The sequence below is a fragment of the Musca autumnalis genome, unplaced genomic scaffold (genome assembly GCF_047663935.1).
Source record: "Musca autumnalis isolate F117 unplaced genomic scaffold, ASM4766393v1 scaffold_6, whole genome shotgun sequence".
Taxonomy (NCBI): domain Eukaryota; kingdom Metazoa; phylum Arthropoda; class Insecta; order Diptera; family Muscidae; genus Musca; species Musca autumnalis.
In genome coordinates, this window is record NW_027412199.1 from 4443222 (window position 1) to 4459502 (window position 16281).

Consider the following 16281-nt stretch of genomic DNA (forward strand, 5'->3'; position numbering starts at 1 on the left):
TTTGGTTAAATTTTTCATATATTCACAGAATGATATTAAGGAGTGATCACAGCTAAATAAATTCGACTTATAGGAAACTAATTCTAAATGGTCTTTTTTATATAACGCTTTAAACTTCTGTTCTTACACATGTGCTTTTGTTTCTTCTATTCCCTTTTGACTATCGTAGATAGAAGAATGTGAAGCAGAGTGAGAGAGAAGTTGGCAGAATTTAACTCAAATGGATCTTTCAGAGTGTTTAGAGTTGGGAAACCTGTTTCGCAGTGATATTGAGTATAATTGTATGGTAGAGAAATGGGAATCAAGAAGGAGAATTGACATATGAGTGAATTTATTGTTCTTGTGCAATAATTTGTGGAGTATTTGCGAATAATGATAGCAATGTGAAAATGTGCAAATTGCATACCAGTACGCTGAGGGTGTACAAATTTCTAATCTTTTGATTAGTGAAAAGGCAAATAACACTGTGCAACATTTTTAAGGTGATCTTGTGCAAACAATTGGAACTGAGGATTTTTTTGAAAGTACAGACCCAAACGACAAGAAACCCTAATCGGGTTTTGTTGTGTAAGATCCAGCTCGGATTTTATGGCCCCATCTAAACATGGTTAAATATTGAGTTTTTAAAGAAATTCGGGGCTATATCTCTGAAATCGATGCGAATCTTCTTTTGACCTCTGAAGCAAATTTGTAGAAGGACAAGAATAAAATATTTGGAGAAATAATGAACACGAAAAACTAAATTTATTGCCTCAAATTTCAAAATATATACAAAAATTCCACAATTTTTATACATTTCGCACCGTATCTCCAAAACCGTTAACTTTTGCTAAATATTTGCTTTCGGAAAAATATTCCCCGGAATGTAATACACAAATCTTAAGAACCCGTCATTTTTGTAAAATGCCTCTAAGCCGTTGTTTTCAGTACATTTTTCAACGACGTTTTAATAAAAATGTCAATAATGTAGTGAAATCCGAAATGCTAGAATAAACTGTAGGTGTGAACTGTGTTTGAAATACATGTTGTAAAAGATATAATGCAAAATACCGCTGAAACAACATGAAGTAAGCATTTTGGAGTTTCAGAATGTTCTAAAGAATTGTTGATTTTGTTTTGTTTATTTGGAAGATTTTTGCAGAAGGTTACTTGGTTCAACTCCCAACAGTTTAGCCGATACTGACCAGAACTTCAGCAGTTATGTGGTTTTTCCAAAAGATAAGTTGTAGTCGTTTAGGGCAATATTGCTAAAGACGGCAAGGCCAAATTCCTATTTTTTCTGAGATAAAGGCCTGATAAATGCAGAAAAGTGTAGATTTAGCCCGGTTTAGATAAGGCAAAAAAATCCGAACTGGATGTGACAGGACAAAACCCTACTAGGGTTTTTTGTAGTCTAAATATGTACCTTAAAAAATGCATACTAGAAGTTGTTTGCATTTTCAGTGTTGCATAGTGTAATACTGACTTTATTGGAACTAATATTTTTCCTATTGGTGCTTATCATATGTAACGATGTTACTTTTCTCTTCATGAACTTTGAACTAATATGCTAACGTACCTGATGAAATGTTAATTAAAACGTTGATTAATTGATAATGGTGGTTTTTTGTGTGTCCTTTTTGTGCACAAATCCGGTTCGGCAGGACCAATGTTTCCTTTGCGAGGTTTGTGGACTGTACTTTTGGGGTGATTTGTCTGTGTCAAAGAAAGATAAATTTTAATTCGAATCGGGGAATTCACGAATTCTCAAAATTTATCGTAATTTAGGACATGGAAATAGAAGTAAAAAATCGTAGACGGAATTAGTGGGACATGTTGGTTTGGACTCAAGCGGAACACACTCTATACTTACCTGTTGTCGTTCAACCAAAGTAAATGATATACAAAGTTACTGTTGGAATTCAAGACTTGGAGATATATGAGATAGTTGTAGCGAGCAGACGTGTTTAAAAAGAGCTCTCGATTAATCGCTTTAAACTTCGGTATTATAACGTCCCTACAGAAAATTAACTATAAATAACAATAGTAGTGCACCCTGTGATTAATAAGTTATCATTTAAACTTTTTAAGAGTGCAAGTGTTGTAATTGTACTGCTTTTATATATTTGCAAAATAATAAACAAACGAATACTTCACAAAACATATCAACTGAACAAGAGCAATAAAACAACAACTACTAGTGAGAAACACAATACTCACAATACTCAATAACTTAAGATTTGGGTGAGAAAGAGAGAAAACGAGAAGTGTCAAACGAAATTCAACACACAAAACTCTCAAAAGAGCTTTTAATAACAGCACCATTTTTCGCGCCTTACAATTGCAGTCAACATTGCTAATAGCACTTACATCATTATTAACACTTTTTTAAGCAACAACAATACCGCAAAAAGAAAGCTGTTAACTATAACATAAACTTTTATTGACAAAAAATTTATAGCGCCTAAAAGTGAGCAACGAATATTTCTACATTCTTTTAACTACACTATTTTGAATCAAAACACACACTTACACAACTCAACTTCCTGTTCTTCACTATGAGCGAACAATTTGAAGTTTATTAAATACACGTTTGATCGTAAGCGATTAAGGTTGCCAGGTGCCAAAAATACGCGATATTTTAAAAAAAAAAATTTAGGTAATTTTTCTACTTTGGAATATATATATATATATATATAACATTTATCTACTTTATCTACATGGAACGAGAATCCAGCCCCTGGTCTAGTTTCATCACATCCATTTGGAATTTAGCATACCCCGTACCGTTGGAAAGTTTGTCCTAGGAGGCACCTTTACATGGGGGACTTTGTCATATATATATATATACTAGCAAAATGCCCGCTACTTCGTATGCGGAAAGGATATAAAAAAAAACAAATAAACAATATATAATATGGAAATGACAAACACTGAAAATTTGGTCGCACTAATACCAATTTTAATCAATATTTTTTTTATCTTAGTACAGTACGTACCCCTTAAGTTCGTTTTTAAAAAAGATCAGCCGTATCTCACCCTTACACATTAACAGCGAGATCAACGTTGCACACCAATACACACCCTAACTCCAAAAAATAAAAATTCCAGCACTGTCCCTACACCCAAAAACAAATTGAGTACCATTAAGTAATTTTCGTATACTTATGGTACGTATTTCGACGACATATCTCAGCCATACACGGACATTAATACAAAATAATTACAGTAAATTCCATAATAATTACAGTAATTCCAAATCTCAAGATTCCAGCTGTATCCGTTCGTCCAATTCCAAATTGTACCAAACTTAGTATCAAGTCGAACTCTTCGTACCCATAAGAAAGATTTTCCAAAACTACCTCAATCCTTCACTTTAGTAGTAATCTTACTTCCAAATTTCAGGATTCAAACTCTATCCGTTAAACCAAATTAAAATTGTACTAAATTTAGAACAATTTAGAATTTTCGTACCAACTTTCAAAACTTCCTCAACGCAACAGGGCTACAATAATCATACTTTCAAATTGCAGGATTCCACCGCTATCCGTTCACCTACATACAAATTGTACTAAATTTAGTACCATTTAGTGCTTTTCGTAACCATAAGTTTGCTTTTTCAAAACAACCTGAATCCTACTCTTCGACTGTAATCGTAATTCCAAATTTCAGGATTCCAGCTCTATTAATTCACCCGAATCCAAATTGTATCAAATTTAGTACCATTTCTTTCCCAAACAAAAATTTCAGGATTCCAGCTCTACCCGTTCACCCAAATCCACATTGTACCATATTTAGTACCATTTAGTACTTCTCGTACGCACACGTACGACTTTTCAAAATTTCCTCAATACTACACTCCTACAGTAATCTTAATTCCTAATTCCAACACTATCCGTTTACTAAAATTCAAATTGTACCGAATTTAGTGCTTTCTGTACCCATAAGTACGAATTTCCAAAACTACCTCAATTCTACTGTCCGACAGTAATCTTAGTTCCAAATTTCAGAATTCCAGCTTTATCCGTTCATCCAAATCCAAATTGTACCAAATTTAGTACCATTTAGTACTTTTCGTACCCAAAGGTACGAATTTCTAAAACTATCTCAATCCTACACCCCTACAGTAATCTTAATTCAAAACTTTAGGATTCCAGCTCCATCCGTTCACCCAAATCCAAATTTAGTACTGCTCGTAATCATAAATACGAACTTCAAAAACCATTTCCTTATTTCAAAGCCATTTCCCAACCTTGATACTTAAAATTCAGGATTCCAGTTCTATCCGTTCACCCAAATCCAAATTGTAATAAATTTAGTACCATTTAGTACTTTTCGTACACATAAATACGAATTTCCAAAATTTCCCCAATCCTATGATCCAACAGTAATCTCAATTTCAAATTTCAGGATTCCAGCTCTGTCCGTACACTCGAATCCCTATTGTACCAAATTTAGTACTTTTCGAACACATAAGTACGAATTTCCAAAACCACCCTCATATCTCAGTCCTACACTTCACAGTAATCTTAATTCCAAATTTCAGGTTTCCAGCTACATACATACGTTCACCCAAATCCAAATTGTACTAAATTTAGTACCATTTAGTACTTTTCGTACCCATAAGTACGAATTTTCAAAACTACCTCAATTCTACACCCCACCAGTAATCTCAATTCCAAATTTCGAGATTCCAAGTATATCCGTTCACCCAAATCCCCATTGTCCCAAATTTAGTACCATTTAGTACTTTTCATTCACATAAGTAAGAATTTCCAAAACTTCCCCAGTCCTACACTCCAACAGTAATATCAATTCCAAATTTCAGGAATCCAGCACTATCCGTTCACTCAAATCCAAATTGTACTAAATTTAGTACCAATTATTACTTTTCGTACACTCAAGTTTCCAAAAACCCTTTGGTGCATCTTTCTTACTCTTCATCAGTGATACTCAGTCCAAATTTGAGGAATCAAGCCCTATCCGTTCACCCAAATCGAAACTGTACCAAATTTAGTGCTATTTAGTATTTTTGGTACCCTATGTACGAATTTCCAAAACTTTCACAATATTAAACTCCACCAGTAATCTCAGTTCCAAATTTAGAGATTCCAGCGCTATCCGTTCACCCAAATCCCCATTATACAAAATTTAGTTCCATTTAGTACTTTCCGTACACATAAGTACTAATTTCCAAAACCACCCTCATATCTCAATCCTACACTTCAACAATAATATTAATTCCAAATTTCAGGTTTCCAGCTCTATCCGTTCATTCAAATCCAAATTGTACTAAATGTAGTACCATTTAGTACTTTTCGTACCCATAAGTACAAATTTTCAAAACTACCTCAATCCTACACCCCACCAGTAATCTCAATTCCAAATTTCGAGATTCCAGCTATTATCCGTTCACCCAAATCCCCATTGTATCAAATTTAGTACCATTTAGTACTTTTCATACACATAAGTACGAATTTCCAAAAGTTCTTCAATCCTACACTCCAACAGTAATCTCAATTCCAAATATCAGGATTCCAGCTCTATCCGTTCACCCAAATCCCTATTGTACCAAATTTAGTACTATTTAGTACTTTTCGTACATATAAGCAAGAATTTCCAAAACTACCCTCATATCTCAATCCTATACTACAACAGTAACCTTAATTCCAAATTTCAGGTTTCCAGCTCTTTACGTTCACCCAAATCTAAATTGTACTAAATTTAGTACCATTTAGTACTTTTCGTACACATGATTGGTAATTTTCCAAACCATTTCCTTTTAGAAGCACCACTTCCCAACCTTGATTTCCATTCCAAATTCCTATATTCCTGGGGCCTATTATTGATTTCATTAATTATTTAGCGATTTCTTCAAATTACAGATTTTGAAATTGAAAATTGAATAGTTATGACTGTACATCTCCATATACGATAAAATTCTTAATTGCAAATAAATCGTGTTAATGTGCACAATTCTAATTTCAAATTTCAGGACTCAAACACTATCCGTCACCCAAATCCAAATTCTACCTCTATAGCCTACCGCGAACGTGTTGCAAATTCTAACTCTTTCCGTTTACAAAAATTCATACTTTAAATTAAAATAAATAAAATTAAAATACTTAAAATTCAGGATTCCAGTTCTATCCGTTCACCCAAATCCAAATTGTAATAAATTTAGTACCATTTAGTACTTTTCGTACACATAAATACGAATTTCCAAAATTTCCCCAATCCTATGATCCAACAGTAATCTCAATTTCAAATTTCAGGATTCCAGCTCTGTCCGTTCACTCGAATCCCTATTGTACCAAATTTAGTACTTTTCGAACACATTAGTACGGATTTCCAAAACCACCCTCATATCTCAGTCCTACACTTCACAGTAATCTTAATTCCAAATTTCAGGTTTCCAGCTACATACATACGTTCACCCAAATCCAAATTGTAATAAATTTAGTACCATTTAGTACTTTTCATTCACATAAGTAAGAATTTCCAAAACTTCCCCAGTCCTACACTCCAACAGTAATATCAATTCCAAATTTCAGGAATCCAGCACTATCCGTTCACTCAAATCCAAATTGTACTAAATTTAGTACCAATTATTACTTTTCGTACACTCAAGTTTCCAAAAACCCTTTGGTGCATCTTTCTTACTCTTCATCAGTGATCCTCAGTCCAAATTTGAGGAATCAAGCCCTATCCGTTCACCTAAATCGAAACCGTACCAAATTTAGTGCTATTTAGTATTTTTCGTACCCTATGTACGAATTTCCAAAACTTTCACAATATTAAACTCCACCAGTAATCTCAGTTCCAAATTTAGAGATTCCAGCGCTATCCGTTCACCCAAATCCCCATTATACAAAATTTAGTTCCATTTAGTACTTTCCGTACACATAAGTACTAATTTCCAAAACCACCCTCATATCTCAATCCTACACTTCAACAATAATATTAATTCCAAATTTCAGGTTTCCAGCTCTATCCGTTCATTCAAATCCAAATTGTACTAAATTTAGTACCATTTAGTACTTTTCGTACCCATAAGTACAAATTTTCAAAACTACCTCAATCCTACACCCCACCAGTAATCTCAATTCCAAATTTCGAGATTCCAGCTATTATCCGTTCACCCAAATCCCCATTGTATCAAATTTAGTACCATTTAGTACTTTTCATACACATAAGTACGAATTTCCAAAAGTTCTTCAATCCTACACTTCAACAATAATATTAATTCCAAATTTCAGGCTTCCAGCTCTATCCGTTCATTCAAATCCAAATTGTACTAAATGTAGTACCATTTAGTACTTTTCGTACCCATAAGTACAAATTTTCAAAACTACCTCAATCCTACACCCCACCAGTAATCTCAATTCTAGTTTCATCACATCATACATTATGGACACACAGAATTGAGCCCCAGAAGAGCAAAACCCCAAAGGAAATTAGAATTATCATGTTATTGTTTATTTTGTGACAAAGTCCACATATAACAACGGTACCTTCCAATTCCACGTACCCTAGCGGTATCTTCTTGGTGGTGAAAAATTCCAAATGCTGGAGATGTATTAGGAAGGGCAGGAAGGGTTTCTACTGCCACTATAAACAAAATAAAAATGTTTAGCCAAATCGATTGGGCCTTCGAAATAGGAGAAATCAAGAGGTTTAGAGCTTAACATTTTAATAATGTTATTCGTTGTTAATTATAATCTGTCTAGTGTTTTGATGGCCTTTGATTTTATTGTTTAATGGTAAATTACTTAAATCCACATTTTATTCGGTCCACGTTAATGTTCGTATTGTTCGTCCCACCATAACGTACGCAGGTACGTTGGGCGCCATTTGCCCGTCTCAGCGAGGAACAACAACAACAGTGCCTACATAGCTGAGGCATTTGTCTGTTGTTAGTTTCGTCGTTCGTTTTTTGTTCAAAGGGTAGCAACAACAACAACACTGTTGTCTATTCATTTTGTAGTTCTGCTTCTATGGTTTTGCATACAAAGATCGCTGAACTCTCAATTATTGATCGTTTTGATTGTTGTCAAATCCTTCATTACATGTTTCATTGTCATTTTGTTCCCATTTATGTTGTGGCCCTACAATAGGTACGCGCTTCTTTGTATAGTGAGGGCGCCCACTGAGTTGTTTTTGCATTTGCTTCTCTCTCTCTCACGTACAGTGCACGTGTACATAAACAAACGATGAATATCATGTAGTTGTTGTTTTTTTCACCCATGCATACATATATGCTTTAGTATTGATGGAAATATTATGGGCGACACTGTCCTACAAGAAGGGATTAAAACCATCTATTTTTTTAGTTGACATATGACCGGCTTATATCGAACAACTTAAAAGCAAATAAACTGTGAATTTTAATTGAAAATAAATAGTGTTTTTAGTTATTTTCGTTGCGGACAAAAAATATAAACTTTCTGTGCGAACATTTTGTCGACCGTGACAGGACGGTAGCTTTAAAAATTAAAGTAAATTAATTATTATTAATTGAACAAAACTAGAATAAAGTATTATTAATTATTATTAATTGAACAAAACTAGAGTAAAGTATATTTGTGTCTCAAAAAATTGTGTTTTCGTGTTGTTGTTGCACAACAGATTCGCTGTAGCAACATTTGAATAGTAGTCCATTTTATAAGCATTTTCGCCGATTAGCTTTAATCGCTACCACCGTGAATGTATAATTTTCTTGAAAAGAATAAATATGATTCTTTAACAGAAAGATATTTTTTTGGCGCTAATAATTTCGAGGTGTTACGCAATTGCGGAACACTCATACAAACATTACTAGTAGTTCGTGGAAAGTGTTGGAGTATACACATACAAACATTCGTGTTCTAATTCGTATTAGGAAACAACACTTTGATAAAAAGACGCCATCTTGAGTGCAAAATTGTGAATTTTTTTAAACCTTTTGGCGCTTTTATTTGAAAATCAAGCCGAATTAGCTGGTTATTGAATACGTTTCTCTTTTTGCTCAATTGTTAGTTTCTCTTAAACTATACAAAATGCCTAAAGACGATTTGGAATTTTTGGAGGAGAGTGCTGGTAGCACGGAACTAGCTTCTCTCAAACAACAAATAAGTTCAGTGAAGAAAAATATTGTGAACATCAGAAGGAAAGGATGGTTCGAAAATGGATTCGACCATTTTAGAATGTCGGCTCGAAATATTAGAAGGTTATTTTTAACAGTTGTGCGATAAATAGCACAAAATTGAAGCTCTCAATGCTAATGACAATTCTCGTATCGATTTAGAAGAAACATCTATTGTGGCAAAATCAAAAATATTGAAAAATTGTGGTTCAGTGTCTATATTCTCGTTTGCCTTGACTGAAATTGGCCAATTTTGATGAAAAATATTGTGAATATCAAAAATTCATTATTGCGTTCAATAATATCGTACATGAAAACTCATCACTCTAGTTTCCGAACGGATTGAAGTAGGTGGATGAAATTTTGGTTAAATCTATTATACGTATGTAGGACTTTTGGTATTGAAAGCGGGCTACGTAGCTCCACGTTTTCGTATAGCCCCCATACAAAGTGACGTGTCGTCGTTTTAAGGAAATTTTAGGATATTTGTCCCATTTGACCACCGAATTGGTTGCAGTTTGGCATTTTGTGTCTCCATAGGCTAAAAAATATTTCTACCCAATTTTGTTTATATAGGTCCACGTTTTGGTATAGCCCCCATATAAGGCCCCATATATAGTACGCGTCATTTTAAGATATTTTGAGTGTATTAGTCCCATTTGACCTCAGAATCGGTTGTGACTTTGCATTTCAAGAGGCTAAGAAACATATCTAGCATAAAATGTTTACGTAGGTCCACGTTTTGGTATAGACCCCATATAACGCCCCATATATAGTACGCGTAATTTTAAGATATTATGAATGTATTAGTCCCATTTGAGCACCGAATTGGCTGTTATTTGGTATTTTGTGTCTCCAGAGGTTAAAAAACATTTCTACCAAAGTTTGTTTATATAGATCCACGTTTTTGTACAGCCCCTATATAACGCCCCATATATAGTACGTGTCATTTAAGACATTTTGAATGTATTAGTCCCATTTGACGACAGAATCGGTTGTAAGTTTGTATTTTGTGTTTTCACAGGCTTAGAAATATTTCTACCATAAAATGTTTATATAGGTCCAGGTTTTGATATAGACCCCATAGGACGATATCTCCCGATTTTCGATATTTTGAAGGTTTTATCCTCATTATCGCTGCGAAATGACTAAAATTTGGTATTTAGTCTTCGTTGGGTATACAAAACTTTCCCCCGGAAATTTTTAGTTATAGGTCCACACCGACGTAGCCAGGGGGGGGGGGTCCCGGGGGGCCCGGGCCCCCCCAAATGATTTTCGTTCCCATAGGATATTAGCTTATGTTACACATTTTTTTAATTTTTGAGTAAAATTTTAAAATGTTTTAGATTTTTAAAGAAATATGTAAAGTATTTGGGTCAACTACATTGGTTTACTTATTGAAAGTATGAAATAATGAAGAAGTTAGGTTTTTTGAGCAATTTTCTGCATTGTTGTTGCTAAGTTTTAAGGTCCTGTTTAAGCGTTTAATAGTAATTTTAGGCTGACTCTAAGTGTTGTTGAGTTCAGAACAAGATGTTTACTGGCTTGTAAACAATATCTAAAAAAAAACATTCTTGTGGTCCTTATTCTTTATTATTTTTCAAATTTGCAAAAAAGGAACTATACCAACCATTTTTTATGATAAAACTTCTGTTCCACCGCAGTCTCGTTCGTTGAGATTATTAGAAACTGGTCTATTGTTACAAATTAGTAAATGACTATTGTACAAAAAAGGATTTTTCTGTCGTACTTTTATGTTTTGTTCTACCTTTCGAATGTTAATAAAACCAAGATTAATGAGCTTGAGGTCAATATTTATATTTTATTTATTGCATATTATTTCCAATATTTCGAAATTACATTGAATTTCAACTTTTTCTGTCGATTATGTGATGTGATCTTTTGAAAGTACAGACCCAAACGACAAGAAACCTTAGTTGGGTTTTGTTGTGCGAGATCCAGCTCGGATTTTATGACCCCATCTAAACATGGTTAAATATTGAGTTTTTAAAGAAATTCGGGGCTATATCCCTGAAATCGATGCGAATCTTCTTTTGACCTCTGAAGCAAATTTGTAGAAGGACAAGAATAAAATATTTGGAGAAATAATGAACACGAAAAACTAAATTTATTGCCTCAAATTTCAAAATATATGCAAAAATTCCACAATTTTTGTACATTTCGCACCGTATCTCCACAACCATTGATTTTTTCTGAATATTTTCTTTTGGAAAAATATTCCCTGGAATGTAATTCTTCAGAACATGTCATTGTTGTATAATGCCTCTATGCTGTTGTTTTCAGTACATTTTTCAACGACGATTTAATAAAAATATCAATAATGTAGTGAAATCCGAAATGCGAGAATAAACTGTTGGTGTGAACTGTGTTTGAAATACGTGTTGTAAAAGATATGATGCAAAATACTGCTGAAACAACATGAAGTAAGCATTTTGGAGTTTCAGAATGTTCTAAAGAGTTGTTGAGAGCTTTATTTGGAAGATTTTTGCAAAAGGTTACTTGGTTCAACTCCCAATAGTTTAGCCGATGCTGATCAGAATTTCAGCAATTATGTAAAATTTTCTATATTTTATAATTTTGATGTCCTAGATGGAGTTTTTCTTATGTGGGGTTTTCAAAAGATAAATTCTACTAGTTTAGGGCTACAATATTGCTAAAGACTGCAAGGCCAAATTCCTATTCGTTTCTGAGATAAAGGCCTGATAAATGCAAAAACGTGTAGATTTAGATGACGCCTTAAAATACGAACTGGACCTGACAGGACAAAACCCTACTATGGTTTTTGTAGTCTAAACATGTATTTTCAAAAAATTCATACTAGAAGTTGTTTGCATTTTCAGTGTTGCATAGTGTTACTCTTTGAATTGTATTTTGGGAATTATGGATACACATTTGTAGAAATGTTCGTTTTTTCTGCTTTGACAAAGGACTTTGTGACGACAAACGAAATCAAAAAAAAAATACTGATCGGAAACAGATTCTCTTCTTCGTCAAAATCTCAACAAGAATTAGTCGGCTTTGCGGATAGGAATATACCCTGAGTCTGTGTGAACTGAAATGTTCATCTATGGACAGATCGAATAGGGGCCACACAACCAAAATCCTTTAACCTAAAGCTATGTATTAGGAGATTTTCAGAATTGTGTAGCCATTTTCGCACGTATGAACTTGGCGACAAAATGCGGATTATATCATTGATCACAAGTGTTGCGGATAAGGTACCTAAAGAAATGGACCGGACCGACATAGTTCATTTTGGAAGTAGATTTTATTTTGGAAGTCATTCCTTTTAAAAGATTTTGCTCCCACCAGTCATTTCAGTTCGTCACAGAATATTTTTCAGTTTTTTTTTTTTTTCAGGAAATATGGACATGCCCACGAAAAACACAATACCGTTCTAAACATAAGGAATACCTTCAGTAAACATTTCTAAGGATCCTCGAACAGACCTTAAACTGCATTTAACAACTATTTTGATGGTTTTGGAAGGATGTACCGCAGTATAAGGTTCAAAAGTTGTCGTGCGCACCAGTCACTACACATGACGGCCGTAGGTGTTCTTTACAGCTTTCGGGCCATTTTCTCTGAAAGTATTGACTTGCCCCTGAAAAACTTGTACTGTAGTAATAGTGGCCCCGAGAACACTTATTGCAAAAAAGGAAAGCGTTTCCAGAGAGGTCTTTTTATTTATTAATTTATTTATATCATATTTTTACTTATAACAAAATTATTAGCAAAAGGAAGTGAAGCCATGACTACTTAGGTCTTTAGCTTACACTTATACACTTATTTATTTATTGTTGAGAGAGGTCTTAAACTGCACATCTCTGAACATTTTTGAAATACTCTGTGGAAGGTTACCGAAAGAATGGATTGATATGGTCCATCTTCGAAGTTGATCAAAATTTGGACAAAATAAAACGAAAGCCACATTTTGGACCGATCTGTTAGAGAATCATCGTGTCCTCCACCAAGACGGACGAACATAGCTAAGTCGACTTCAAGTTTTCTGAAACAGATTTCTTCCTAACACACTTTGGCCCTAAAACCATTATTTCGATGAGGTTTATTTTGACTAAAGGCTTAAAATATAAACAATTTAAATTGGGAAACATTTTGTTCATGGATTTTTGCTAAAAGAATGTATGCATGTATTGATCTTGGATTGGGCTCCAGAATTTCATTTAAAAAGAATTCAAGACTGGTTGGACTCCAGAATTTCATTTAAAAAGAATTCAAGACTGGTTGCCAGAGTTTTCCTAGTTCCTGATCAATTTATGAGAAGATCCACGATCGGAAACCAGAATTTCTATAAGAAAATTCCGTCGATTGGACGCCAAAATAGTCTATTTACATGCACGATTGGGCAATAGAATTCGTCATTTACATACCCGCGATTAGGTGCTAGAATTTCATGATTGATAGACTCACTATTGCTCAAAATATTTTTTTATCAAGAAAACCACAATCGGCCTTAAGAAATTCTTTGTGATAAGATCTACGATTGGATACCAAAATATCTTTAGGGAAGTAACGATAGTTGGTTTCTTTATGACAATAAAAACGATTGGACAATGAACTTCCGAAATTGAAAAATTGACCATACTCTGGAGTGGAAAATTGAAGCCTAAAACTAAATAAAAAAATAGTAATGAAAATTATTTCATCAGTAAAATAGGTAGCAAATTTTCGCTAACATTAACTTTAAGAATTTTGGTCTGGTGGGTTTATGTTAAATAAAATGTTTATATTGATTAGATTTTGCAATTTTTATAATTTAAACGCAAAATTGTGTGTGTTTCGTAATTACTCGGTAATCCGGACACCGCCAAAACATGTGGTATCCGGATTATCGAGATTATTAATCGGGTTAACACCCAAATTGGAGTTTACGCAATTTACTACTATTTTATTGAGGTATTTTCCAATTGTGCACCTCTAAGTATTTTATTGTTTTTATTTCCCCATAATCTGAAAAAATAATATATATTTTTAGTGGCACGTACTTATTTTATGAAAATGGTGATATAAATAAGCCACGCTTAAAGGAAAGGGAGTGGAAAAATAACAAGTTTCACTTTGACGACGTAGCCAAAGCTATGCTAACGTTATTTACTGTATCTACTTTTGAAGGATGGCCCACGTAAGTATACAAGCATTGGTCGTTATTTGTCGTTGATAATAAATGTATAGTATACCACAGAGGAAAAGATACAAAAAAGTTCTAAATTAAACTTTTTGCCGCAGCTCAAAAAAATTACAATCCAATTCTGGTTAAACATAATACATTGTTTTCTTAAAGACAAGATGAAAACGTACATATGTATGTATATGTAAACATTCGCTGCATTCCAAACTAAGCAATCCGTCCAGAGGTCAAAACGTTAAAAGGGTCTTATTATTTGCTATGTCCAATATTTAAAAGACAAAACTGCGTATTTTACAGGCTATCTTTAGTAGGCTTGTTGAGCTGTGTATTATTTTGTATTTGTAGAGTTGTCCAGTTTAATAGAGTTGTGTATTTCCGGAACGAACTAGTTCCAAGGAACTATTCCGGACAAGGAACTATTGGAACTAGGTATTTCTAGGAAAGATTCGTTGAACTATTTCGGTCTCGGAACTATTTGGAATGAAAAGAATGATGAAAGATGAAGATTAGTTGAACTATGTCTATCACAGAACTATTTGGAACTATGGTACTACTTTAAGGAACCAGTTCATTTTGGGAAAAGGAAGTAGAAAGATCGATCCGTTTAATATTGTGAACTGTAAAATATTTAACTGAGAAATTTCTTGCTAGTGCTTTTATAATTTTCTTTATTATAATTTGTAATTATAATTTTTTTACGTTATAAATAAATAAAATAATTAAACTGTAAAACATAATATTTTGAGGTTGTTGTAATTAACTAAATTTGGTTTCAGGAAAGCCAAAGAAGACAATATTTTCGAATTTTGCTACAAGCTTTTACCAGTTCACTTAACTTTTTTATATTGAACAGGAAGATTAGACACATAAAACACGCGGACGATTGGTTGTTGTTTCTGCAAACCGAACCATCAAAATATGTTTGACGATTGAAAGCAGTGGTTATGTGGATTCTCCAAAGTTATATTATTAGTCTTTAAATTTAAGCAACAATCACAAACAACATTGTATTTATGTTTTCTAAAAAAAGTTAATTCGCAAATATCATCAGTAGGAATATATATAAAAAATGTATTCATCAAACCTTCGGAAAAATGTCTCATATAAAACAGATAACACAAAGCATACAATAAAAATATTGGTACGACAACTACGACTACAAAGTAACAGGCTAAGAATATCAGAGTTAAGTATAGAATAATTAGCGGTATAGGATAATACGAAAAAGAATAAATAATGTAATGTAGCTTAATCAATTTTGTTGTTTTTAATTTGAAAAATAAAATATTTTTTATTATTTTAATTTGTCTCACATAAAAATAGCTTTCCGCTTTTCAAATTTAAATAAAGGTACCTTACAAGGCTTTGAACCATGCTCTTTCAGATTTCTTGGTCGGGTTTTCTCCATCTCTTATAGTTTCTGAGATATTCAGATGCCAGTATGTTCCATATCCGCTTTGTGACCCAAAAAATCTTGTCGCTTTGCTCCATATCCATAAAGCCTGGCGTATGGAACAAAACAACTTTGAACTTTTTAGTACCATATCCATGTCGTTTGGCGTATGGAACAAAAAGAGACAAAAACGAATTGTTCCGCACCAAAAATGATGGCGTTTGGAACAAAAAATTGCCACTTTTTGTCAAGTTACGAATAATGTGGCGTATGGAACACATTGTTTTAAAGCACTTGGTTTAAAAACTGACGAATAATAGTTTCTAAATCCAAATATTTTTGAATATTGTATTGTTATATGAAAACGAAAATATATCAATCGTTTAAACAAGAAATCCCTAGTTTAAGGACAAAATTTTGATGTCCACAAAAATATACGCAAAAACGTCCATTCGACTTGAAGCTAGTGTGGACACCGACTACAAAAATGGTTTTATAAGAACACCGCGTTTAAATGTGTTATGTTTCCTTAGAAATGCAAAATATCAATCCGTTTTGTCCGATCGAAATTTTTACCACAAAAAATAGTGATAAGTGGAGGCAATCCCTTAAATA

The 16281-nt window shown here is 33.4% G+C and overlaps 1 protein-coding gene across 6 annotated transcripts in view; it reads left to right on the top strand.

Annotated features, from left to right (window-relative positions):
• Nucleotides 1-16281, top strand: part of Ca-alpha1D (Ca[2+]-channel protein alpha[[1]] subunit D) — a 1669376-nt gene that overhangs the window by 1274311 nt on the left and 378784 nt on the right. For all 6 annotated transcript variants that reach the window (XM_073958159.1, XM_073958162.1, XM_073958158.1 and 3 more), the window contains exon 18: nucleotides 14121-14267. In XM_073958159.1, coding sequence (XP_073814260.1) covers nucleotides 14121-14267 — 147 coding nt within the window. The remainder of the gene's footprint in view (nucleotides 1-14120; nucleotides 14268-16281) is intronic.